At 36.3% G+C, this 26549-nt stretch overlaps 2 protein-coding genes across 3 annotated transcripts in view; one reads left to right on the plus strand and one right to left on the minus strand.

Moving 5' to 3' along the window:
- Nucleotides 1–26549, plus strand: part of CUTA (cutA divalent cation tolerance homolog) — a 91101-nt gene that overhangs the window by 53800 nt on the left and 10752 nt on the right. The window lies entirely within an intron of this gene.
- Nucleotides 22–26262, minus strand: C5 (complement C5). Of its 2 annotated transcripts, XM_061476476.1 has the most exons (41): nucleotides 26116–26262; nucleotides 24948–25140; nucleotides 23898–24060; nucleotides 23225–23295; nucleotides 22528–22619; nucleotides 21439–21521; nucleotides 21003–21093; nucleotides 20611–20716; nucleotides 19761–19887; nucleotides 19320–19435; nucleotides 18894–19094; nucleotides 18121–18324; nucleotides 17461–17670; nucleotides 17132–17281; nucleotides 16445–16574; nucleotides 16069–16134; nucleotides 15273–15473; nucleotides 14541–14631; nucleotides 14036–14112; nucleotides 13292–13431; nucleotides 12385–12606; nucleotides 11779–11839; nucleotides 11154–11243; nucleotides 10685–10897; nucleotides 10460–10535; nucleotides 9453–9612; nucleotides 8927–9022; nucleotides 8636–8807; nucleotides 7731–7936; nucleotides 6828–6980; nucleotides 6412–6474; nucleotides 5516–5597; nucleotides 4814–4865; nucleotides 4537–4639; nucleotides 3740–3814; nucleotides 3540–3645; nucleotides 3255–3341; nucleotides 2048–2137; nucleotides 1422–1505; nucleotides 475–613; nucleotides 22–199 (listed from the first exon to the last, which is right to left on the minus strand). In XM_061476476.1, exons 1-41 carry the CDS (start codon nucleotides 26178–26180, stop codon nucleotides 70–72), a joined length of 5037 nt encoding a protein of 1678 aa, XP_061332460.1. In that variant the 5' UTR covers nucleotides 26181–26262; the 3' UTR covers nucleotides 22–69. The 2 variants fall into 2 exon arrangements, 1 of the variants encoding a protein (XP_061332460.1); XR_009747416.1 differs by lacking the exons at nucleotides 22–199; nucleotides 475–613; nucleotides 1422–1505; nucleotides 2048–2137 and adding an exon at nucleotides 2160–2396 and having other exon boundaries at nucleotides 3145–3341.

Below are 26549 nucleotides of genomic sequence, written 5' to 3' on the forward strand. Positions count from 1 at the left end.
TATTTATATATATATATATATATATATATATACACACACGATCTTTTAATACAAAATTCCACCAGTAAATCAGCAGCCAGTGATCAAGAGATCTTCAGCAAAATCTTCCATTGTATTCAAAAACTCCTGACAAAATGTACATGCTGTAGTTGAAGGCCACCACTCAATCCAAGTGCTGGAGTCCAAAGGGTACTGGAATCTAAGAAGAGAGCAGGAAATGATCATTTGCTGCTAAGATTTGGGGAGGAAAACATCAAAAAGGAATAATTACAATATGAAATTACTTGCTTTGTGTTCATAATCCTGCTTTCAATGTACACATCTGAAAATACATTGTGTAACTATTGTTTGAACTAACATGTAAAAAATTAAATCAATTCTATATTACGTAAGTATTATTACATACAAACACTTGCCACTTCACAGCATACTTAAAGATTAAATCTCTGTGTATTCTGGTGGTAAATTACTTACTTGAAATTGTAACCAACACTTATCTTCAAGGCTTCTTTTCCCATGATCAAATACTGCTCCCCTGGGCTCAACTCAACATCTGTACAGGTCTTCTTTTTAACAAAGGTTATTTCATTATTTTTCTGAGCAAAAGCCTGCCCTGGAGTAGAATGTCAAGAATTGAAAAATATCACAGAGAGAATTTTCACTAACTTGTAAATTAGCCAGAAAACATCAAAATGTTCTACAGTACAGAACAGCCGAGGGATCTATTTGCCACTAGCTGTATAACAGCAAAATCTGATGTTATAAAACATGCTTCTTGTAAAAGCTTTGAAAAATTAAATCTGAATGGTAAATAAGCCTCATGCACATTAAATGGTTTTATATTAATTATAAGCACATGTTGGGTGCTTAGAGGAAAACTGAGTGAATATCAGCTTTAGTTCCACAGAACCTGAGCAGCCACCTTTCCCAAGGGTGAGACAGTGAGTGCCCAACAACACTCTGAAGTCCGTTCTCTCAGAAGCAGAAACATGCCCAAACTACAAAAACCTGAGATAAATTCAGGTATGGCATACCCTTTCACACTACCCCACTTTGATCATTGTATATATAGAAAGGGAGGGCATTCTGTGAAATAAATGAGATATACACAACCGTTCACAACCTTATTAATTAATTATGGGATATGTTCACCTTGTTTTGTCACGTAAAAGACATTTCACTGATTACAGTTTGGGACTGTTAACAACAGCTCTAATATAGAAAAGCTGTTTAAAACCATCAAAGAGTTGACTTCTCAGGGCTCAAGAGAATTCTCAAAGGCTGTATTTAAGACTGCAATTTTCTCCTCTCATGAAACAAGCAGGTTTGACTGCTGATTTTTGTCAGCTGCTTCAGTGGTCTCAACCAAACAGCTTTTACTCTAAATAAATTGTTAAATGGATTAAAAACAGCACACTCACCTCTTTTATAGAGATCCAGCAGAGTTGCAGAATACTTTACAAAATAACCCTCTTCACTGCGAGATAAAATGTTCACTTTATAAACTGCAGAACAACACAAAATAAACTGTTATTTCTTGTTCTTGCAACACACACTAAATGTCTTACACATGCTCAGATGGAGAATATAACGTCCCTTTACAATACTGATTTCTGGGAAAACAGTGGCCATAGCTATACATTGTAGGCTAAGAAACATTAATAAGTTCTACCCATGTTTTAATCTGATGGAAGCTCTACTCAGGCTCTCATCTGATGCCTGGCAAACTTCCTCTGACCCCAAAGCCAGATGCTCACCTTAGAACAGCACCAAGAAAGAGAAACGTGGTGCTTATTAGCAGAAATCATCAGATCAGGATCACTGTTATGCTAACCCTGGTTTATGTGACTTTTATTCAGCAGAGGGAATGGGCAACACTTCCTCTTCTCTGCTCCTATGTCACCTTCACAGACTCTACACCACAGTCTAACCTACTGAATTTTAATCACTAAAGATCTAACTGAAACAAAATCTTCTGCAGCAGTAGTAAACAAGTAAACATTTCAGTTAGAGCACGTGAAATAAGTAATGACAATTCAAATATTACCATATGCAATATCCTTCTGGCATGCAGCTTCTCTCCTGGTATCAGCGGTTATTGACCGATCTAGTCTGTCTTGTACTTTACTACACTCAGCTACATTGAGAAAGAAAAAAGCCAACATTAAGACAATGTCACCACATGTCCTCACATAAAACACCACAGATCTCTCTACCTGTTTGGGATAATCTACTGTAACAGAAACATCAAAATTATGGGATTGCATGCTGGAAAATTAGTATTTAAAATCCAAATATCCCGCTCAATCACCTGAGCTTAATCCAGTCAGACATCCATGATCACACTGCACACTTCTTAGGTTTTTTGCTAATGTAAGATTTGTAAAGGACAACAGCTTATAGAATCATAGAATCGTTAGGGTTGGAAAGGACCTTAAGATCATCTAGTTCCAACCCCCTGCCGTGGGCAGGGATACCTTATGCTAAATCAGATCACCCAAGGCCTCGTCCAACCTGGTCTTGAACACTGCCAGGGATTGAGCATTCACAACCTCCCTGGGCAACCTATTCCAGTGCCTCACCACCCTAACAGGAAAGATTTTCCTTCTTATATCCAGCCTAAACTTCCCCTGTTTAACCCGTTAACCCTTGTCCTGTCACTACAGTCTCTAATGAAGAGTCCCTCTCCAGAATCCCTATAGGCCCCCTTCAGATACTGGAAGGCTGCTATGAGGTCTCCATGCAGCCTTCTCTTCTCCAGGCTGAACAGCCCCAACTTCCTCAGCCTGTCTTCATACGGGAGGTTCTCCAGTCCCCTGATCATCCTCGTGGCCCTTCTCTGGACTTGTTCCAACAGCTCCATGTCCTTTTTATGTTGAGGACACCAGAACTGCACACAACGCTCCAGGTGAGGTCTCACATGAGCAGAGTAGAGGGGCAGGATCACCTACTTCGATCTGCTGGTCATGCCCCTTTTGATGCAGCCCAGGATACGGTTGCTTTCTGGGCTGCAAGCGCACACTGCCGGCCCATGTTCATTTTCTCATCAACCAACACCCCCAAGTCCTTCTCTGCAGGGCTGCTCTGAATCTCTTTGCCCAACCTGTAGCTGTGCCTGGGATTGCTCCCACCCAGATGTAGGACCTTATGTTCTTGTTAGGGCTTTTTCCCTTGTGTTTAGTGTGGTTTTGTCCAAAGCACTACACTGCATTTTCTCACCGAGTGAAATGGGAAAACACCTTAAAAAAGTTTACCTTCCATGCACTTGCATTCATCTCCTTCACAGAGTCTCACAAGTTTTTCATTTCCATAGGGGTTATAAAATATAGTGCACCTTTTATCTAGAAGATCCAAAAAGAAATAATAAATACCTACAGAAAATCAAAGTCCAGGAATCAGAACTGAAGCTTTGTGAGCCAAAAATTACCCAAGCTTAAACTAACAAAGATTAAAAAGCTGTTGAAGGAGGAAAAATGAGTCTTTAAGGAGGAATAAAGAGTTAAAAGACAAACATGAATTTGAAGGCATGGAACACATACCTGGTGCATGATATTCATACACAGTGAATGTGGCAGGATTTAGCATTCCAACCTGGAAAAGCTCACTTATTCGGAACCCAACACAGAGAAAATTATTAGCTGGTACCTATTTGAAAGACACAAATTAAAGAGTTCTAAAAGAAACAAAATTATTCCAAAGAGTTCAGGTTGTGCTTACAGTTATAAAAAGGGTAACATACAGAGTCTATCTGAAGAATAACATGGCCATCTTTTATCTCATAATCTGCTATCAACTGATCAACGCCACTTGCAAGCTGTAGAGGAGAAAGACAGAGAAAAGTATTTTATAACAAGTTTAACTTTTTTAGATGCTCTCAAAGGTTGTGCAGTCAGTAGCTTTAACATAATTCTGAGGTGTAAAAACCCCTTATTTTAGAGTTATCTCTTTATAATGCTCATACTCTCACTTGTTTTTTTCATTTTCTTTTAAGGAAATTATCCTTTCACTCATTACATGAAGGTAGTAAAGGATTAAAGAGCTAACTGTCCTTAGAAGAATACCTGAGTACATGTATAGCGTCCTATTTAAATCCTGTAAGTGTAACTCTAATTGCCTTTAACCAAAACTTCCATGCTTGTCAATAGGAGCTGGATGAACACCAGCATTACAGTGAAGATTCAGTTAAAGTTTAGCCATCTTACACCTAGGTGTGTATACCGACAGCGTTCCCTTTACAATTAGCAGGTACAGCACCTCCAGCGGCAACGACCATTCTCTATCATCTGCTCTTGTCTTTCTAACAACAGAGGGAGCCCAGATGTCAAACTTTAACCAGAGGCCTAGCTTCTGACTCAATCAAAAATCCATCACCTAGACTTAAGTAGATTATTCTCATTAGCACTGGAAGTGTTTAGAAGCAATGGGGATATAATGACATCCATCTGCGCTGCTACTCTAACAGAAAAAAGATGAACAGCAAATATATTACTTCTGTCAAAAGAAGTCAGTAAAAGAAAAATGTTCTCTAATACTTACAGTGTTTAAGTCATCTGTATTTGCTTCCAATCCAGTAACCAAACCTATGTCCATCACAGCATGAGCAGACCCTGACTGCGGCTCTCTCACACCAGGCCTGTACCTAAAACAGATTAAAACTGATATTAAACAAAACTGAAATTAAAAAGAAAACCTCAAATGTGATCCCAGGAAAGCCTAAGGAAAATTCTATCAATATTTAGACCACAGCATTGGCTCAATCACCAGGGAAAGGAAAAAACCCCCACCACCCACCCATCCCATCAACTGTACTTACTTTGCACAAGCCTCTAAGCGCCCCAGTGGCTCACCTTCTTCTCTTCTGTAACCTTTTCATAGCAAGTAGAGTTAAATAAGTAATTTTATAAGTGTTCAGAAGCAGCAATCCAAAATTCTCATAAAGCATTTTCATAATTGAAGGATAATGATTTAAATTGTTTTGTTGGATGTTCTTATAGGAACTCATTGCCTAGCCACAAACAAGTAACATTACACTTCTTTTATAATTGAGGTGAAATGACAGCTTTAAGGTTTTATGTAATTTAATGTGTGCTTACCTTATTAAACTACTTCATGGCAAAAGCTCAGAATGTGATTATACACTCTGTTGTAACTGGACTAGAACTCTCAGTGCCTTGTAGAATTCACTGTAAGCTCCCCCATCCCCCATTGTATTTCTTTCCTCTGCTAAAAGTTTGTATTCCTCACTCCCCCAACCGCAAGAACTCTTCCATAAATGAGTAAAAATGTACCTAACAAATATATTAAAAATAGATTCTATCTACGGAAAGGCAATATTTTTAAGAAGGGCTAAAAAGGCTCCTGGCAATTTCTTTTCCGGTTTTGCATTTAGAAAGTGGCACAATTTATTAGTTTAGTTCTTAATTACAAACACTTTGTTCAAGAAAGTGAGAGGCTTTTTCCTCCCTCCCTTGCACTGACCTGAGCAGTAATATTTAAAACCATATTAATCCTTTACCATCATCTCTCTTTGGAACAATCTTCAATTCAAAGTTACATGACTCTTCAGAAGTCCCGATTGTGTTGTATACTGTCCTCACCTACAGACATACAAATAAATTAGACAAAACAGAAGCAGTAAACAGTCCTCAAAACTGGCGTAAAGCTGTGAACACTTACAATATGGAGAACATAACACCAGTAAAAACAAGTCTGTGCGGCATGAGGAGCTTTGATGGATGCCAAGCACAGTAAACAAATTACCAGCACAGAAAAAAATGAGGAATTCTTGAGCAAAACCACACCACTCATGTGGTCTTATTTACAGGACTAAAAATATTATGCAAATGACTCCTGGCATTTATGAATATAAACACTAGTTCACAGGAACACGTTCTGTTCCGATGTAAGTTTGACGTTAGAAGAGGTTATGAAAGATACGAAGAAAATAGATCATGACAACAGCTTAATATTTAGGCACACAAAAAGTATTCCTTTAAATATTGCAGGAAAACAGTTTTTCAGTGACATTGCTCAATGAACTAAGAGTAAACACCAGAATAACAGAGAATTGAGCAATTTCTCAAAGCTGATCACTAATTTAGGTCTTCCCTGTTTGGCTGTCCAAGCAGGACAGTACAACTGATGAGCATTAAAACTAAGTTGATCATCTGTTAAGATTTATGGAACAGAAACCTTACAATGAAAAGGAAGAAACTTCACAACTTCTCTCTCATTAGGCATAAGTCATACATGGCTCATAATTAATCTAAAATATAGCTATAATCACATCCATCACTTCAGTTTAAGCGTAAGGACAACACATGGAAGAGTTTAGGAGAAAGCTCAGTTTCTTATTCAGTGCTGATATTACAAAGCAGAGATTCCATTTAAGAAGTTTGGTTGCATGCTCACATTCACTGTAGCTACACCAGTACTGCTGCCAGTGCTTATATATATGTCATCATCCAGAGGTACCTAAAGGATGGACGTTAAACACAAAGCTGTAAGTTAAGAATAAAGATAGCAATATTAGCAACAATTCAGGTCAGATAATCTGCTTGTCTTTGCTACATTTTAAATACATACTAGGGTTTTATGCTATAAAGAGATTCTACAAAAACAATACAGAGGAATAAGCAGAGATAACGTAAATGGATAGTCAAATGCATTAAACTCAACAGGTGAGTCCCTAAACATTTGTTATACCAAATTACTACAAGTTTATTAAAAGAAAAAGCTAATTTAGTAGCAATTTCAACATTCAAATAATTATTTAAGCAGTTGTTAAGAATTTTGCTTTCATTTTTCAAGTGATACCATTTACTCACTGTCATAGTTCTTCCCACAAAGTTATCTTCTGTCAGTTTGAACACATTGAGTTCTCCATGGTTTTTATATGCTACCTTAACATTCATGTCCAAATTAAGCCGTTTGATAAGAAGTGAATATTCAGTCAAGGCCTCAAGGGCATTAATTGTGTCCTGCCAGAAATCAGTTATAAAGAATTAATTCCAGAAATTAAAAATAAGTAAAAATGTATTAAAGCAATTTATTTTCTGGCATTTAAATGATGCCAAATAATGGTGACCAACAGCTTAGCAGTGTCTCAGCAGTATCCTTAATACGGTGGTAACATGTTTAACACCATACTTACAGACATATTTGTGCAATTTAAAGTAATGCAAACAATTACTAAAAAGGCAGCAAGCAAAGAGCAATAGAACACTGCACTCATCAGTGTCTTCATAGATTTTTAATAGTTTTAAGAAAGGGAGGTTGCATGACTTGAATATTCTAGAAAATAGCACTAGTTGATAGGGCATTGGAGATCAGGCAACTCTCACTTGAACTTTAGTCTATTTGTGCACACTAGCACAGTTTTTACAATGAAAAAATCAAACTTTCTTAGACTGTGTTGAATTTTTGTGGAACACAAGAACAATCATGTCATGAAATGAAATATTCTGTTTTATAAAAACCTTGAGAAAAGTTTTCCTCCTGTGATTCTTTTCATTCAGCAGATCTGAAGTCAGTGGAATTGGCTTGCAATTTACTATTTACAACAGGCTTCATGAGAAGAAGTCATATTTCAAAAAGACTATCAATGTAACAGCGTCAGTGTCCCATACAGAGGACACTTAGGTTATGAACATGGTCATTCAATATTACCCTCTTAAGACATGTTGGATTTTGGGACTTGACGAACAAGAACAAAATATTTAAAAGCTCACCTGAGTCGAATAGAATCCTCCACCATACCTTTGTTCTTCAGACAACCATTTGATGATTGGATCAGCATAGTTTTTGTCCCCTCTTAGCAAAGTAGTGAGCAAGGCATATGCTGTGGTTTCAACCATTTGTGCAGTAACAGAGCTGGGAATATGCTGGTCTACTGATTTGAGAGTATCCTTCCAAAACCGGTAAATAGGAGGGTCACCTACAACAGTGTAACACGAAGGTTTCAGACTGAAACACAGCTACAGCTCTCTCCACGCTACACAAGCTGAAGTTCTGCTTACTTTGGTCAAGGAGAAAAGGAGGAACTCACTCTGCCTTTAACAGGAGATGAAGATATACTTCTCCTACACTAGTAAGTCTGATGTTTATACTAGAAACCAATTATAAGCAGACCTGATGCAAAACATCCAAATATTGCCCATCCTGACCAGTGATAGAGTGGCCAAACAAATGGAACACAGATTGTCTTTTTTTTTTTAGCCACTTCCAGCTTTCAAAGCCTTTCTATTCCAGTAGGAATCACTGCTTGGCAGAGAACAGTTCAAGTCCTATTCACAAGAGACTACAAATTCCACTCTCAGCCAAGGAAAAGAGGGGACTCAGAAGGCTGAGGAGGCACACAAATGCAATCCACTACAGACACCTGCACAGAAGGAAAGGCTGTAGATGGAACAAGTGCGATACGAAAAGGGATAAAATAACACTGTTGAAAAGCTGAAAGCAGGACTGAATCTGGCAAAAAAACCTAGGCCACAAAAGACTGAAATGTCACTTATGCCAAAGGAAGTGTCACTGAAATTCATTCTCCAAGTAGTGCCATCACATTAGAGCATTTAACGATACTAAAAGAACAGCTTGAGAGCCAAATACAGTACAGCTTGAAAGAATTTCATTGTACCTATGACAGATGCTTCCTTCTTCAGTGCAGAGAACGCCGCTCGTGCAGCTTGGTGGTTCAAATCCACAAGAGCTAAAGCATACGAGGTTATTGCCATAGTGAAAGGGCTCTGAGCAGACTGCACGTTCTTCAGCAAATAATCTCCTCCTTTATTTTTAGCATCATGGATTTTCTGAAAAGATGAAGAGACCATAGCTTACAGCTACCACACTTTGAACAAGTGTTAAATAAAAAATAAAGAAACTGGAATCCCAGAGTATAACCACTGGCAGAAATAAAAGTCTTACTTACCTGAGTAGGACATATTTGAATTGACTTCTCAATTCCAATAACAGAAAATGCTGTGAGATACAAAGATTTTTCTTTAGCTTCTCTAGGTAAGGTACCCTACAAAATCAAATATGGAAATATAATTAAACAGAAACAACAGTTACTTTCAATAAACAGAACTAGCCAGTTTAGGTAAGGAGACAAATAGAAATGCCTGTAAGAAATATCAGCTTGGTTTAGCCTGAAAATACATTGACTTTTCTGGTGGTAATAGTTTATTTTTAAAAAGATAAAGAAACCAACATATATAAAGTTACTGCAAGCCAGGACTGTTATACTGTAAAATCAACAATTTATTGTTTTTTAATATTAAGAAGTGGCAAGCATCAACTTCTAATGGGAAAACAAAGGTTTGCAAAATTGTCTGGAATTGTTGTTCTGGTGAAGTGCAGCCTAAAACATCTTGCATTGTTAAAACACACATTAATTAACTCCTCGGGACTTCAGCTTTTACTGCATTCACACAAAAAACGTTTGGGTTTCATACCTGGAGTTTCACTGGTTGGTAATTTGAAAATTCACTGAATGACCCATCTGGCATTTGACAGTTATCAATCAACCACAGAAGGGAATTACAAACAGAAATCTGATCAAGATTTACATATTGATTAACTTGTCCGAGAATCCTTAGAGCAAAAGCTGTCAACCTGCCAAGGAAATCAAACAGATCATATTTGTTTTGATTAGCAGATCCTACCACACTGCTAGAGGTTAGACACACGTTTGCACTGGTTACGATTTAGCTATGTTACACACTGCCACAGTTCAAAGAAATATTGCAGATGAACCTTAAATTCAACTTAACAAATGAGCAATAATCACTAATAATTGATTTTAAAGTAGGATCGACGTCTATGTTTCAGGCTCTGAACTTATGACATCATCACCAAAAGATTACTTCTTCCCTACACACAAAACTTCAGGAAGATGCCTTTGAAGAGTGTTCCTTTTTATAAGCCAACTGCATTTGCCATTCTGAAAGGCAAGACAGTGACCATGTATTTTGCCTAATTTTCAATGGCAGATTCTGTTTTCCCTAAACAGTAGTTCCCCTTTCTTTGATAGCCTTTAAAGATCCTATTTGTGTGAACAAGAGGTATGTTTATCTTGCCCTTCCTCACATCCCTGTACCTTGCTTTCCTTCTGCAAACATGGGGTACAAACTTTGCCTGAGCTTGACTTCTGCGGGAACTAAGGTGTTTTGTAGAATTCCAAGCCCAAAGAAGAGGTTTTAGAACTGAGCAAAATCCTACAAATTATCTAGGGTATGTCTGCTTCTAACTATTGTCCCAGCTTGGTGGCAATCGTGTGAATTATGGACATAAAAGAGATTTAGCAAGTTCAGGATAGAATACACAGATACTATTCAAGCACCATTTAGATCAAGCTCACCTCTCATGCTTACTAGAAATATCAGTCTTTAAAAAATAGTGATAGTATGAAAGCAAAGCAGTGAAACAAGCCTTTTCTAATCAAAAGACCTTTTTAACTCACCATGTGCTAGCTTGCCCATTCTTCCACATGCTATATGAGAAGTCAGAATTCCTGAATGACAATATGCTCACAATTCCTAAGGGATACATTAGGCAGAAAGTAAGTTATGAGACGAGGTTTACATCAAAATCATATTTGCTCACTCAGACATGTTACCTTTCTCACTCAGCAAACTTTATGCACCTCTACAACTCTGAAGCAAGAGAAGCAGCTATATTTTTCTACCTTCTTTCATTTTCCTCCTCATTTGAGTTCTTGAAGTTAAGGTTTCAGGACCCAGTAAATGCCAGTTATTTGACTCTTCCAAGTAGTGAAACACATAAAATACTGGGGCAATACTCATCAAATCTGCTTCTGCACTGCCCTTTGGCAGATTAGCCAGAACACTGAGACCACTAGGACTGAGGACTGTGGCAATTGCTTCACCCATGAAATGCCCTGTGGAAAGAAAAAAAAACCAAGGTTTATTTAAAATCATGAAAGTGAATTGAAGGACAGAATCTGACTTATAAGCAATCTTTCTATAGGAAGTATTCAAAATTCTGCACAAAAGGTGCTTTGTCAAGCGTGTTCTCAAAAGAAGAACCTAGGAATAAATTCAGATAAATTTAAACAAAGGAATATAAATAAGAGAAAAGGAACCTACACACATCAAGTACATATGCAGCAGGATACAAGTTTCAATTCCATTTACCTTTTACACTGACACTTCTATCAATTTTTGTTTTAGGGACCAGGTTGAGTGGGATTTTGTATCGAAATTCTTGTCGTCTCTTGATTGAGCCTAGAATTGAAAATGTAGGCATGTCAAACTGCACAGTCTAAGCCAATAGATGATGCAGCCATAATGGCCAGATTAAGGTTCCGACTGAGTGCAAACACTTCAATCTTTCTTTTGCCTTTTTTGTTAATTAAAAAAAAAACAACAATAAACCAAACCAAAAACCAACTGATCTGGACCTAAACTTTGTGGTTTCAGATTCATCTCTGGTTAATGAGGACATATTCTGTTTCCATTAAGAAAGCACCTGCTAACTGGTTTTCAAGCACACTGAGAAAAGCTTAATGGTCTATCACTGTTAAAGACACATATAAAGGTTCCTTTAAGAAATGAATCAAGTGTGGTTTTGAAAGACTGGCTGCTTTGAGATGGATTTGTTAGTCGATGAAAGGACAGGAAATCCTTAGAAGGGACATATGTAGAAGATTTCAGGATGGAGAAATGCCAATTTTTTCACATTACAGAAAACTTGATCATCGTGAATCAAAAACCATGAAAAGATACACAAAGTAAAGACACATGTGATCAGTTCTCTTACCATAAACACCCTGTGGGTCCAAAGTGAAACCTGAATGAAGTTCTTTCTTAACGCCTTCTGGCTGAAATCATTAAAGGGAAAGAAGTAGAAAGTGAAAACACTTTTGTTTAATTAAATATGTTAGCTGAAACAACTGTTTAAAACTCCTCTGTAGTTGAGTTTTATGTTACTGTTCTGTGTCAATTCTATGTACATTTAAGCTCATGTTCCATCTCCCAGAATTATTGAGAAAATTCAGAAAAAGATATAAATAAAAGCTTAGGAAGGTGGAACATTACAAAAATGTGTCTTTCGATGAAGCATGCCTAAGCACTCGAAAACCCAAACCAAATCATTTAGAACACAGTATTTTCCCTGCTTACTCAGTTATAATCTATTTATATATATAATCTGACAATTCTTATAATCAAGGTTTAAAAATGTGTATACTCAAATACTGTCATGCATTTTTCCACTGCATACATCTCAGCAAATTCAGTATGATATTTTTGATTCTGATAATATGAAAATAAATCAATATTTACATACTGATTTAAAACATTTTTATTTCTTGTGACTAAATCAATATGAAATTCAAAACCACTACAAACATTGTTTTTTCCTTACCATTACACGTAAAGTTTTAACCACAGTTTCACTGTTCCTGGCTGTCAGCAATGTAAAGTTGATAGTGTGAAGACCTAATTCCAAAGGAAGTATTCTGAATGTAACTGGGGATGAAGAACCACCATCTAGATTCTTAAGGTTACAACCGTGCATTCTCGATCCAGTAGATGCAGAATCTCCAAAGGAGCAGATTCCATTTCCAGCTGATATTTTAACACAGAACTGAAATGTTTAAAGATTTTAAATGTTTCACCTCCGTGACAGGTACACCACCAGAGAAACATTAAAGCCACTAAATACTATAATGAGCATTCTATCAGTACTTTTCTGTTTACAGTGAGCAAGTGTTGCTACCTTTACAATTACTATTACTTGCACTAGAGACACACTAACAAATGTTCATTACAACACCAGGGAACCCATACACAAGGCCTCAGGCACACACCTGCTTCATGCAGACACCCTTTGCATACCTTCCTCAATTTTTCTTTTCAGTATTAATTTTGCACTTCTGTTTCATGTATTTCCTTTAAAATAGTCCTTTTTACATTAAATCCCCAGCCAATGTAATCTGCAAGCTCTGGAGCAGGTTATTCAAAAAACCCATCACTCTTTGACACTGTGACCAAACAATTGGAACAGAAAAAAAAAAAGTATTTTAATTTTCCTGAGGCAAAGCTGCAAGGCCAGAGCATGACAACATTGTAGTTAGTGAAGTAGCTGGAAATAAAAATACTAATGGTTAGGTTTCACTGTTATACAGTTACATAAAGCACACATAACACTAACTGAAGGAGTAGAGAAATCCAATCCAAGGATCTGTTTATACTGGATACTCCCAGGGGAAATGAGGTTTCAGTTTATTATGTTACTCTTTTTTGTAGAGCTCATTAAGACCACAAATTACCTTAATTGCAGAAGCTCTGTGGTTATAAACTGATCCTTTTAACTCAATTTGTTCTCCTCGTACCACAGAATAAGGAACATAAACGCTCAGGAAGATGTCTTTTACCACTTGCACTTCCAGGGGTGCAGCAACACAGATACCTAAGAATATTAAAAACATAAATGCAAGTTACGTTACCCATCCTTGTGATAAATAAGTTTGAAAAGGTCTTCACATACTTGTCACCTTTACTGGTGACTTACTTTTCAATATGTACTAAGAAGTGACCAGGCTCTTGCTTCCTGCTCTAAGTTGCTGTCTCCCACTTCTCACACTTACTGGCTGACATTCCAGTTCTTTGGGCTTCTTCTTTTTTTCTCAAAGTGAAAAATTTACTGTTTGTACTACCACATATGCTGGAAAATTTGTTTCTTCTTCCCCTCAAGTCCCTGAGCTATTGAGAGCAGGACACTGTAAAGTTGTGCCAGTCACTCACTATTTGTTCTCATATTCCTTAGTCATTTATTATGGGTGACTGTTGATCACAACGACAGTTTTTTTTTCCCAGCCACTTACATGCATAACAAGAAATTAAGTCATTTCCTTTCTCTAAAATACATATTTTGATTCTTTCCTTGCCTGTTTATCAACCAGAAAACGAACATTTTAGAATATATATGTCAACTACAGGGAGATGTTCTGCAAACTCCAAATGGAAAAGCTCCCTAATTTCTTAGCTACAGTCTAATTTGGTGCAGCACTTACCTTTATCAGAAATTCCAACACCTTGTACTTCCCAGGTAGTTAGTGAATCAGGCAAGGTGACAGACAGAGTCTTTGACCTGTGTTCAGAAGCATTAGCACACTTTTACTATATCAATAGCCACGTGTTAAAACCTAACTAATGCATACAGTACACCCAGAGCAACTCCTGCATCTAGGAAACACTTAGGCCAGACAAGATTTCAGAGCATACATTGAAAACAGGACTTGCGGATTTTTCTTTGAATAAACTTGGTTTTAGCTGACTTGACAGAAGCTGGTGTTTAGCAAGGTCGAAAGTGAAAGGAAAAGGGACTCAACAGTCTGGGCACCAGACAGCACATCCTGCATGGAGGGAAACTGGCAGGAAGAGTTTGTGTAAAACTGCATTTTAGTATACATCTTAGGTAAAACTAAGGTTCCTCAGCTTACCTCAAGTTTAGCATTTACTTCCTATAAAAATGATTACTAAGTCAAGTGTTGATAATAGATTTGAGAAGAGTAGTACCTTGGGGAAACTTGGTGGACTTCCCATAACCAGCTTTCAGGGAAGTAGCTACGAACTTCTGCCTCATCCAGTTCCAAGAAAGTCTCAAAATCTGAAGAACATAAATAAAGCAAGTAAAAAAACCTAAGCAAACCACCTGCAATGACCAAAAGCTTCAAAATAATTGTATTTTTCTCCTGTGACAAGAAGAAATAACTTACTGTGTAACTTATTTGCCTTAGGTTACTCCTGATACAAGAAAAAAAAAAAATGTATCATCTGAATACCCTAAAAGTGTGTGTTAATTGCACCTCATCTATTTGCCCATACAGATACATGTCCAGACAGATTAACTTGTTATCAAGCAATTACAGGGAGACAATGGGAGACAAGAAATTTCGCACTGCCACTGATCTTTCCTGAGGTGTTACCCGTTGGCTGGTGTGGGCATGGGTAAAAATTTAGTATGAAAGTTGCCTTCACAGGCAAGGATGCTTTCTTACAGCACTTCCACTTGTTCTAAAGGAGGATGAATAGAATATAGCTCTTAACAGAATAAAGAACTGCTCTCCAGTCCTCTTCAGAAGTATATATGCAAGTTCTTTGGAGACTGGTAATATTCTTTCTGGAATAACTCTGACAGGTAATAGTGAGTGGCTCATATATTAACAAGCTGTCAACTCTGTATTTACCCATTTCTGCTCAAAGTGTTTCACTACATGTCCACAGGACAGCTAAAGCTCTTGTACTTACGCATTCTGGCCAATATCAGAAGCTTATTAGGCTCTTCGTCCCGCAGCCTGTTTGCAAATTCACAGCAATCTTTGAATGCAGAGATGCACTTCTGGTTACTCCGAATTCGCTGAGCTCTGTCACTGCAGGTCTCAGTGACTGGATAGGCTCTGACTCCAGCCATGCAGCACTTCCGGATTTCCGGATGTCCATATTTGGATACTGAAATAAGAATAAAATAAGTCTCCTCTGTGAGATGAAGTTTTTATTTCCAAATACGTCTTAACTCATTATACTAGAGGTATTTTTAAAAACTGTGGAATTTCAGCGAAGGCCAGATTAGAGGATGAGGTTACGCTTGCCATTTTTTAAAAACCAGTGACATACATTTAATCACTACTATTCTGAATTTAAAATATAAAGTAGATAAGAAGAGTTGTATTACATTTTAAGATTTAACAGTCACAGGTTCTTCTGGTAAGAGTTGGTCCCTGGCAGGTGGTCACTGGGAAAGGTTGCTACAAGTTGTACTATGAGCTCTCAGGCTATGTCTCTCCAGAAAAAAAAGACCTTAAATATTTGCTGTGTTTTCAATGTGTACTTAAATCTGCTTACTTCAAATTCAGCATATGGGTAAGAGGCGTTACAAACAGGGTCCTCTCTAAAGTCATCTCCCATATTTGTCAGTCCCTCTCAACTACATTACATTAATAACAAACAATAATTACAAGTCATAAGCAAACACTCAAATTCTTGATTTCTAATGGACATGATTTTTTATTCATAATTATATACTTTAAAATGTTTTTTCCAACACCTTCTTTGAGTATCTTCTCCTTGAAGTCAGACCGTTTGGTTCTTAAAACTTCATTGCAAGTGTCATCTGTTCAAAAAATAAGCAAACATGTACAAGACATGACCTTTTTGTAATAGCAGAGTCCGGTTCAAAATAATTCCATAAAACCACATACCAAATTTGGGAGACTTTCTTTTTACTATTTTAATTAAATAAAAGTACTTTCATTCCAATTAAAGTAACTGATTCACAAGTCATAATGTTTTCTTCCCTCAAGAATCATTAGTATATGCATTCCCTATTAATTTAATTAAGTTTCAACATGAAAACTGAGAGTCACAATAGAGTATTTCAGAACAGGACTCCAAAATTTAATGCTTAAAACAAAGCTATATACCTGCATCATTTGAATCTTCAGCATTTGTATTAGTCAAAAATGTAAGTCCAGCCATTCGGAAGACATCAACATTGTTCTGTCCTCCTCCAGCACCACACCCAAGGTCACTCTTTTCCAACTGTAGCATTATCTGAGGAAAAAAACACATCAGCAGCTAACTAAAACATGGAATAAATTGTATGACAAATGAGTTAGACTTGCAGAAAGGCCAATTCAGTCTGGCAGACCTGCTCTCAAAACAGTGGAGTATACTACTTAGCAGTATTTGAGCTAATTCAAGCACTGAAAAACTCATTAACCCACTGAATATAATATCATTTTCCTTACCATTCTACCAGTATGCCTTAAAAATATAACCTGAAGAGATTATAGGAAGAACTAAGGAGAATGTAGTCTCCAGGCCTCCTTGATCAAGGAGTTCTCTAACACTGCAACCTGTTTCTGGCCAAGTATGCAGGGTTCCAATGAGACAAGTCAGACCTGTCTTTAAAACTGTATTTTTACAAGGAATCAAAATATTGTAAATTAATTCTGTTTATAACTTTGAACTGTTTAAACCAACAACTTTTATTCTGTAGTGAATTGCTCTTCCACCTATTTTCAGGCTTACTGAATGCGTAACATAATAGCTATCAGAATACCAGCATGAAACAAAGCGCAACTTTTCTTTTTCAGCTACTACTTAACTTTTTCCATTGCCCTCTTTCCTCTTCCTGTGACTCCATATATTGCCTTGTCAATAGATGACAAAGCAACAAAGGAATTGAATTGTGTTTTCATAGTAAGCGATACAACTTCTGCTGGATTCAGGATCTCTTTGCTTGACTGCAGCTTAATCTAGAAATTTAAAACAAATGTTGGCAATTTAAAAGCACGTTGTTCCAAAACAGACCCATCTGAAGGCAGACACTTCAATAAATCAAGGAATAGTTACAGAACTTTTCTAAATCCAAGTTCAAATCTAACCATAAAATGAATGCACACCCACAAGTTTTAGTGCCTATTTTGCTACTCACATCAAGACTATTCCCACATTTCTGTTCCACATTCAGCCAAACTGAATCAGCTACTAACTCAGCAGTTTGTTCTCCCATGACTATGTAGTAAACAATAAGACGTGCTGAAGGAACCATTTCTTGGGTTATCTGAAAAGTCAGATGCTCATATTCCAAATCTTTAATTCTCGTCTGAGTTCCAAAGGTTACTATCTTCCCTTTTGATGTGATCTGTAATAGAAAAATTATGGAGAATAAAAAAGTCCATTTTATATTTAAAATGGTTCTTCCATGTAACAACAATTTGCATTTAGATATAATACAACACATATAAAAATGCACTTGGGACCAGTGGGCCTAGTTCAAGGGAAGGTAGCTCTCCCTCATCCCCTTTCTCTTCCCCTGTATTTCAGCTCCTGAATCAGCTCTTGAGGTTGGCGCTACTTGTTCTCAATCCCACTATATGTCAGATGAGAATTCAAAGCAATGGAGACTTCATGGAAATTTAAACATGAGACTTAATTTTTTTCTCTAAGAGTGGCAGACTGTATAGGGAAGGAGCAGTCATCTGAGCTGCATATATTCTATGGTGAGGATACTTCCGGACTGCTGAGGTTCTTCATCCACCGCCACATATTAAATCACAATTCAACATTTTGTGTGGAAACATATGTTACTTACCAAATAGCTGTAGTGTTGTATTTTATGACTATACCGACTATGTGGATATACATTAATATTTATTACATCCCCTACTTCTAGTGTTTTGTGGTTGGAAGCCCAGTCAATATACAGATAACTCCGACTTAATGATGAATAAGCTTTTGCTTCATAGGTTTTACTTGCTTGGTTTTCATCTGAAAGACGTGGATCTGCAGTTTTTACCTGAAAAAATAATAAGATGTCTGAGAATGTTCTCAGTATAAAACCCCCCGTGTTGTGACTTCTGAATAGCTTAAGTACAGAATTACACTTAACAGTTACAATACTAAAAGCATTCTGCAACATATTTTTAAAGCAATTAATAAAAACCAACTCAAGAGTCGTATTTTCATTAATAAAATACTCCATAAATATCAAGTCAGACATAAAATGTTAGCTTAGAAGCACATACACACATAAATAGAGCAGAAAAGGTTAATGATATGTCTCCCTACGTAGTGAGGGAAGCACTCTCAGAGATTTTGCACAACAAATCTAAATTGAAATATTAAATAATCACTTAATAATTATGAAATAGACATGTGACAGAGTATTTTGTTTCAGAATAATTTAATAAATACTTCAATACGTAAGTAGTGTTGCATTATAGCACTTGCATTTCATAACTGATTATTCATAATAGTCTCTAAGTTTATAAATTCTTGTTAGTATAAAATCTCCCCATTTGTATTGCACATTCACAAAAGTACAGAATTAAACCCTCAAATAAATGAATTCATGATTTAACTCACTTGAAACTCCAATACTTTGCTATCAGATGGGATATTAACAACAAACAAAGCAGTTCCATCATTCAAGCTTGTTCTCCTTCTCCCAGATTCTGAGCCCTCTGGTATCAACTCGGTCTCACCCATTTGCTCACTAAAGGATTTTGCAGTGACTGTTACAGGCACTTTCCCAGCAAAGTTACCTACTGTATCTTTCACCTGCACCTGTTCACCAGAAAACAGAACACTGCTTATATCAGTGGTGGCATTTTGCAAGGAGAAAACTTTCAAGTTGCTAAGCTTCTTCTACAATAGCAAGTTAAAAAGATGTAAAAGGTTAATGGAAATTAATGTTAAGAACTATAGAAACATTTAAAAAAATATGAATAAGGCTTCTGCATTATGGGGTTTACAGTGTAATGTGCAACAATTCTGCTTATGTTAACTAACCTTAATGAAGAATGGAAGTCCAGGCTTCACAAAGAGAGGAGTAGCCACCAAACTCAGTTTGTAAGGAGATACAGCAAATCTGACTCCAGAAAATTCTGCTTCACCGCTGAGGCCACCTAACAAAATATTATGCCCTTTTCAGTAACCACAGCCTGTGTTTTTTCCACTTGCCTTCAAAAGTCAGCATAACCTGTTATAGTGAAGTCCGTTCAACTAAAGGGTGAGCCCCTTGCATTGCTATGAAACTAACAGCAGAAAAACAGTACCATTTAATCCCTAACATTGTTACAGTGACAGACGGGCTGTTCTTCCTGGTAAGTTTTTGGAAGAAGGAATTCTGAACACTAAGGAAAGTCTGACCCTGGGAAAGTTATCCATATTGTTTACTTTTCTAGCTCTTTTTACATTTGCAGAGATGTTAGCAAGAAAAAAATCAGTTACCTGCAGACTCCAACACTGATGCCACAATATATAAATATGACCCATCCAATTCTTCTAGACTGTGAATCCCTATAAAACTCACTGCTTTCTTACAGTCAAAATTGATCTCAGCAACACCATTTTCAATCTGGAAATTAAATAATTCATTATTTCATAGTCAATAATTTAGAAATAACATATAGATACAGAATATACAGATCCTAACTTCAACATGTTTCTGTTCATTGACTATTTTCAGAGAAAATCAAAGGTGGAAATGTTTTAATGAAGAAGAATTCTTAATTCCCTAAAACGATTGATAATTAATCAACCATTTGGCAGGTATTGCAAAGTCTGCATGCAGACCCAACAAGAGGCTGGAGTAACACAGAGAAAGCTTCACTACGTGAGGAGCAATAATGCGTTTTGTCATTCTTCAATGCCTAAATCAAAAAGGCCAGACTGAATGATGGAGGGATAACTGGTGGTGAAGTCTCCATAATATATCAATATAATTTCGATCTGTTTGGCTCATTTATTCTGAAATAATACAGATTTATTCCTACAAAATACTCTCAGAGCATAAAAGTGATTTCATAGACATTTCAACCACACAGCTTGCCCAAGTGAGCAATTAAACCAGACTGAAATTACATTGTCTCAGATGCTGCCTCTGAGGTTCATTCTGAAGTGCATTTCTGTGACCCCGACAACATCATTACATAGTTAAAGTTCACACAGAATAGTTGTTGATGCAAACCAGGAGCTTGGAGCCATTCTCATAAAATTTAATGGGAAAACTTTGGCGGAATTAGATCAGTCCTGAACTAAGCACATGAAATCTACACAAACCAGACTTTCTTCTTCTTACCCTAGTTACATGCATGGCACGAGGCATCATTCTTTTTCCAGTTTCTTCAATTATTCCAAAACGAAGGAAAACATCAGCACTTGTAAGCTTTTTATTATAAAAATAGCTGAGAACAAAACAACAGAAATGCTTTTAGATTACTTTAATGGCTGCAACAAAGCATTTGTTTTTGAAGAAGAGTAATTCTCTAGGCAAGAGACAGAAAACAAATGTCTGCTTAGCTTTAAAAGTATCTGTTGAAAAATAATCACTCTAAGAATTTTAGAAGGGGCCCCTTAGCTCTTTTACAGAGCAAAGTAAAAGAGAAGACTTCTGGGCACAGGAGAATCACTCTTCAGGTAAAAGAAAGAGACATACACACACATTTAGAAATCAAAGCCCAATTTCCTTACCTGGCTTTCACAAGAATCCTAAAGTTCTCAAATTTATCAGAACTAATGAAGTTACTTTCTGGCTCTATGACGATGGAAAAGCTTGGCATTGCTGAAAATTGAGCAGAAAAGAAAGCCACTTAGCTGTGGTTTTATACATAAAGCCAGAAGCACTCAGAAAGACATTTTTGTACAGCCATCAAACAATCATGTCAGTTTAAAGTGATCTGAATTATAAATACAGCTGTGAGCTTATCCACAGAGAAGCACAAGTTCTAAAGGCCTAAGTTACCTGCAGTTGCCCTGGTCTACATCCTACATCAGTGCAAATACATTGAGATGATACAGCACACTAAAGAATATCTCTCTTTAGAGACAGGTTGTATTAAGACAGCCTTACACCAGTATCACTGCTTAGCTTGAACTGACGCTGTCACTTGATGTGGGCACACCTTACCATATTCCTTAACTTCAAATTTTGCAACGGCAGACGTTTCAAAATCCTTCTTATACTTGGCTTCAATCTTCCAAATTCCATACCTACAAAATGAAAATAAACATTTTTTGAGATTAAAATTAATGTCTAAGACAAAAATAATACTACTACTTAACAATATTTCATGTTTACAGTTATTTAGCGATTAAAATTCTGCACCAAGTTTTTGCCTATGTTCAGTGCCTACTTTAAGAAAATTCTGCCCTGCTATTTTCATAATTCTTTGAAATTTATTTTAAAGCATTGAAAGAAATTGGAAAAGAATATGCCGTTATTTATGACTATTGTCAGAACTTTTTGATTACAAGCAGAGACACATTTTGAAGACTACAAATACAACCAGGGTCATTGAGACATTATTTGCTAGCTTCTTTCACTTGCCAGTTACCACTCCTGAGGCCAAAGAAACGCCTACTTGTAGCTACAAGTCTGTTTTGATGTAGTGAGCAGGATTAGTACGTATCACGTACCTGATGTATCATAATTTGGATGAGTATTCTTTGCTTCTAGAAGCACTCAAGAAGCATTTGCTTCATTTCAAATTGCTTTACTTAAAACCACAGAACTGCTGTGTGCAGAGCATATCCGAATGTATTTATCTTCCTAACTTATCATTCAAAGAAACCTGATTCTGTTTAATTTACATACTACATCCATTTAATCTCTGCCAGTTTTGTACCATAGCTAAGCTTGCTCAACATAAGTAAGTGAAAAATGCTTTTTCCCTGATAATAAAATCAAGGTTAGAGAGTGTGACCAATTATCAGTTCTTTGGTTTTATATATATATATATATATATATATATATATATATATATATATATATATTTTAAAAGGCAGAGAGTAAGCTTCCCACTTGGCTTTGGAAATCAACTGGAAAGGAGAATGCTTGGTCATATTTGGTTCTTTATTTATACCATGGTCACACACTATGTGAAATGTTAGAAATATCTAAGTTTCAAGTCATGCACATTCTGTATCAAGCAAAAGACACTGACAGTCTTTAAGAAAAGGCTGTTAATAATTCTCCAAAAGCAGTAAGTAAATGTACTTAGGATTAGGAGGAATCTTGAAGTCAGGAAAAGAAACTATTCCAGTAAAATCTTCCTCTTCTATAATATCCACTTTTACTCCTTCAGGGTCCTTTAAAGAGTAACAAGAAAGAATCAGCAATTACAGACCATTCTTATCAAAGGGAAAAAACTTCATTTTGTGATTTCAGGGAGAGCCTGAAAAGGTTGTAATTTTTCTAAGAGTTCTGCCCACTTCACAGCATGAAAACACAAATGTTTTTAGAAAGAACTCAGATTGAAATTCTGCTAAAACATTTTACTGTGGTTCCAACAATTAAAAGCTGTTACTAAAAAATGCTTAAAATTGCTAGAAAGTTATTGTAATAACAAGCCTATTGTCAAAGGCTAAAAAAATAAGGTATACTGATTAGTTTTATATCTTAAATGAAATAAAGCACACTATGAAAACCATATATCATTAGAATTCCCTCAAAAATCTTTTCCCCAGAAAATTCATAGTTTTTCTTCTTTTTTTTTTTTCCCCATTCTGTATCAACCTCAGATCTGGGACTTGAAAACTTCTATCCAACTGTGCAAAGTCAGTTTTAACTCTTTTAAAATAAAACTGGCTACCTGAAAAACCACCTAATAGTTATATTAAGTATTGACTGCAATACTGGTTTGCCATCTAACTACATCTTCAGAATATTGATATTAAATTCAATTACAACTTACCACAAAAGTTAGGACAGTTTCTCGCCGAGCTGGCTGCAGTTCTTCATTCAGAGAGTAAACCCTGACTTTCACTGTAAGAATTATTACAATAAATCTCAAAGTCATACTATTACAGAGATGAAAAAAAGAAACAAAAACCTCAAACCTCAATCTTTTATCCATACTAATTAAGTTTATAATATTTATAGAATGCTCTTACCTTTTGTCAATATAATGTCCAAACAGTCTCTGTTCATGCTAGCAACAAGAGACCCTGCACCACTCCTCTTTCACATTGAACCACTGCAGTGCAGTATAATCTTTTACCATCACAATCTTAGCACATCACTTTGGTAAGAAAAGAGCTCAATCTCCATGAAACAAATGATTCTGTCATCATTTTTTTAGAAATATTTTTAACATATTCCCAGGAAAATCTTTCAAACTTTGTGCCACTGATTAGCCATTTATGGTGCAGAGGGCAAGGGCTGAGAGGATACTGGGAGAAGTGGGCCATTTCTGCAGTATGATCAAATGGTTTTAAATATTACTCTGCTGATTAAAAACTTAAATAGCAGCTGATGGCAACACAACATAACCAAGAGCCTAAAGGACAACTAAATCCTAATTCCTTGGCAAAGTCAACAGACTTTAAGAAATGAAATAACAGCCAAGAGAAATAAGCGTTATTTACCTGACTGATCAGGAGTATAAACTGGTTTGTCTGTATGAATAAAAAGAAATCCATTCTCATAGGAAACAGGAATTTTTTTTGATCTTGTAAAATGTGGAGAAACAGCTTCCAAATACATATAATTGACTGAATTCTCTGTTCTTGGCAAATCTGTTGGCTGAAGCTGGGGGAGATGAAATAAAGATTTTAAAACAGTATTCAAATATTTTTCAAGTATTTTTTTCCTGCAGTATTTCTTGTTGAGAAGAGTATCTGAATAGCAATTACTATTTTGCTGTTGATTATCATTAAATAAAACCATCAGCATTCACAGGGGTTTATTCTTGGTTATATCACAGATGATGATGTGAAGTACTGAAGTACAAACAGGTACTTTGAAATTTACCATTTCATTTATGTCCAGAACTAAAACTGCAAAGTGAAGAGCCCAGTTATGAAGTTATGAGAATATAAATTATCAGACTTGCACATACCATGATCTCAGCCACAATACGGTTATGGTTGGCAGTTTGGTGAAATACCTATTTTGGCTGAAAATTGGGTGAGAAGCGCCTCCTGGGAGGCATCACCCCAAGTAAAACCTTCTTGATCATCAGCTTTCAAGCCTTCTGCACTCTTGGCTTCAAATAAATCTGTTAAATAAAGCTTTATGCGAAAATCTGGGCCTGTTTGGAGCTTTTTACTCACAGACAAGTCTTGAACCTGGGTTTAGTCACCATTGTGGCTTACTCTGAACATTCAGTTGACATATCTTGTAAACATTCAACACTTCTCCATTCTCACCCTTTTTACTTTTATGTAACTATGATAACAATTCTAAAATAGTTTCATTATATGTTTAACTTTGGTGACATTCCTTTACACTAGTTTTATCCAACGTAATTTCAATTTCAGACAAACTAAAACGAAATTATCTACATACGGCTAACTGAGATATCGGGGCGCTGGGCTTCCCTTTGCAGATTAATCAACTGAAAACTTACCAGAATCATTTTTAACACTTATAACTGTGATAATAAAAACACTGCAAGAAAAGTCTGAATTCCTTACTGTTAAAGTTACAGCGGCTTGGAATTCGTTGGCTGGAGTTAAAGAAACATGGCCAGAAGAATAAACGGCAAGTTTATCTGGAAAGCTTTTTATGGCAATATTGACCGGAAATTCTTTTTCATAACCAAAAGCTTGGACTACAACTTTCTCAGATGCCCCAGCTCGGAAGATCTTTGGTGCTGTAAGGACATACCTGCATATGGAATAGAGACCAATTAAAAAAGACTCATGGATTTCTCACTTCTGTTTGTAATTCACTTATGTACACATTGGTAAAGCAAACAATCAGGTTAAGTTATTCTGAGACATTACTTAAAACAGTAGAGCGCCAGCCAAAATAATTGTTATGAAAACTGCAATGTAACATTACCAAATAACAGAATAATATTTATGGATTTGATTCTGCAAATGCACAAAAGCATGTCTGCTAAAAGCTATTTTCATGGGAATAATTATTCCTTTTGCCAAATTAAACCCTGAAGCACTAATCTTCCAAACACTACACTTGTGTAGTTTTTCCCATTAGTAAAGTTCTTACTGAAATGAATGGGGAACTTACAGTAAAGATAGATGTGACTAAATATTTCCAGGATTGCTTTGATTTCCTCAGTGCTTTATAAACTGAATTGTGCATTGTTCCACAAAAGTACAAGCCAGGCTTTAGTACCTGAACACATAACGCCATCTAAAATAATATGAAGTGCTGCTGAAGAAAGCATTTATATGTGCTGCTTCTTTTTCTGAAATGCCAAAAGCACTAGGGTTGGCTGCTTTCTATACACCACTGTTAGCAGGTAAGAATCAAGCACTGCTAAGTTCAGTTGTAAATTACACATTCAGGTGAGAGCTTTCACCAAACCTGCAGCAAAATGCGTTCAGGCACTACAGAAAAGCTAAAGAGCACCAGCTTTACTGCTTAACTTTTTTGCATGTTTATCTCGTGGCATGTAATGACTCTACATCTTTCCTTGGCAGCAAATACAGTAATTCCAGAAGCATCAGTCCTTTTTCTACCGTGCACACTAGTGAGAAGTTTGCTTGTGAAAATGCATCAATTTGGAAAGTGCCTTTTGTATTGGCTGTACTAAACATTCTGTATCTATTTACCTAAAATAGCAGGCAACAACCAAGTATATTTCCCAGTAAGTTCTGCATTTGCTTTACTTACGTTTTCTCTTGGCTTAAAGATGTTCCAGAAAACAGCAAAACAAAAAAATATATTAAGACCATCATAGTGTCTATGACAGCAAACCATAGATGTTAATGATTCTGGACTGAGCTGTGTTTGGCTTCTGCTGTGGATGAACAGAAATGCCACCAATGCATTTCACTCACAGTTAATAATTAATCGCAGATCATGGTTTACTGAATCTCATTGCCTTCTCTAAGGAAGTCAGAACAGCTAAACCTAGGATTTCAGCTTTTGAATCTGTTCAGAGCAATCCTATGTCAACCCTATCTCTCTCAGTTTGATACATAAGTTACAAGAAATCATTTTGAGAAGTATCAAAAAAACCCCAAAACGCAACAAACAAAAAATTAGATTTTGTTAGTCCTTTAGGAAACAATTTTATTTAAAACAAAGTGATTTAGAATTTGCAT

The sequence above is a fragment of the Pezoporus flaviventris genome, unplaced genomic scaffold (assembly GCF_033815535.1).
Source record: "Pezoporus flaviventris isolate CSIRO_AGI_PZ_B2104156 unplaced genomic scaffold, CSIRO_AGI_Pfla_v1 ptg000097l, whole genome shotgun sequence".
Taxonomy (NCBI): Eukaryota; Metazoa; Chordata; class Aves; order Psittaciformes; family Psittacidae; genus Pezoporus; species Pezoporus flaviventris.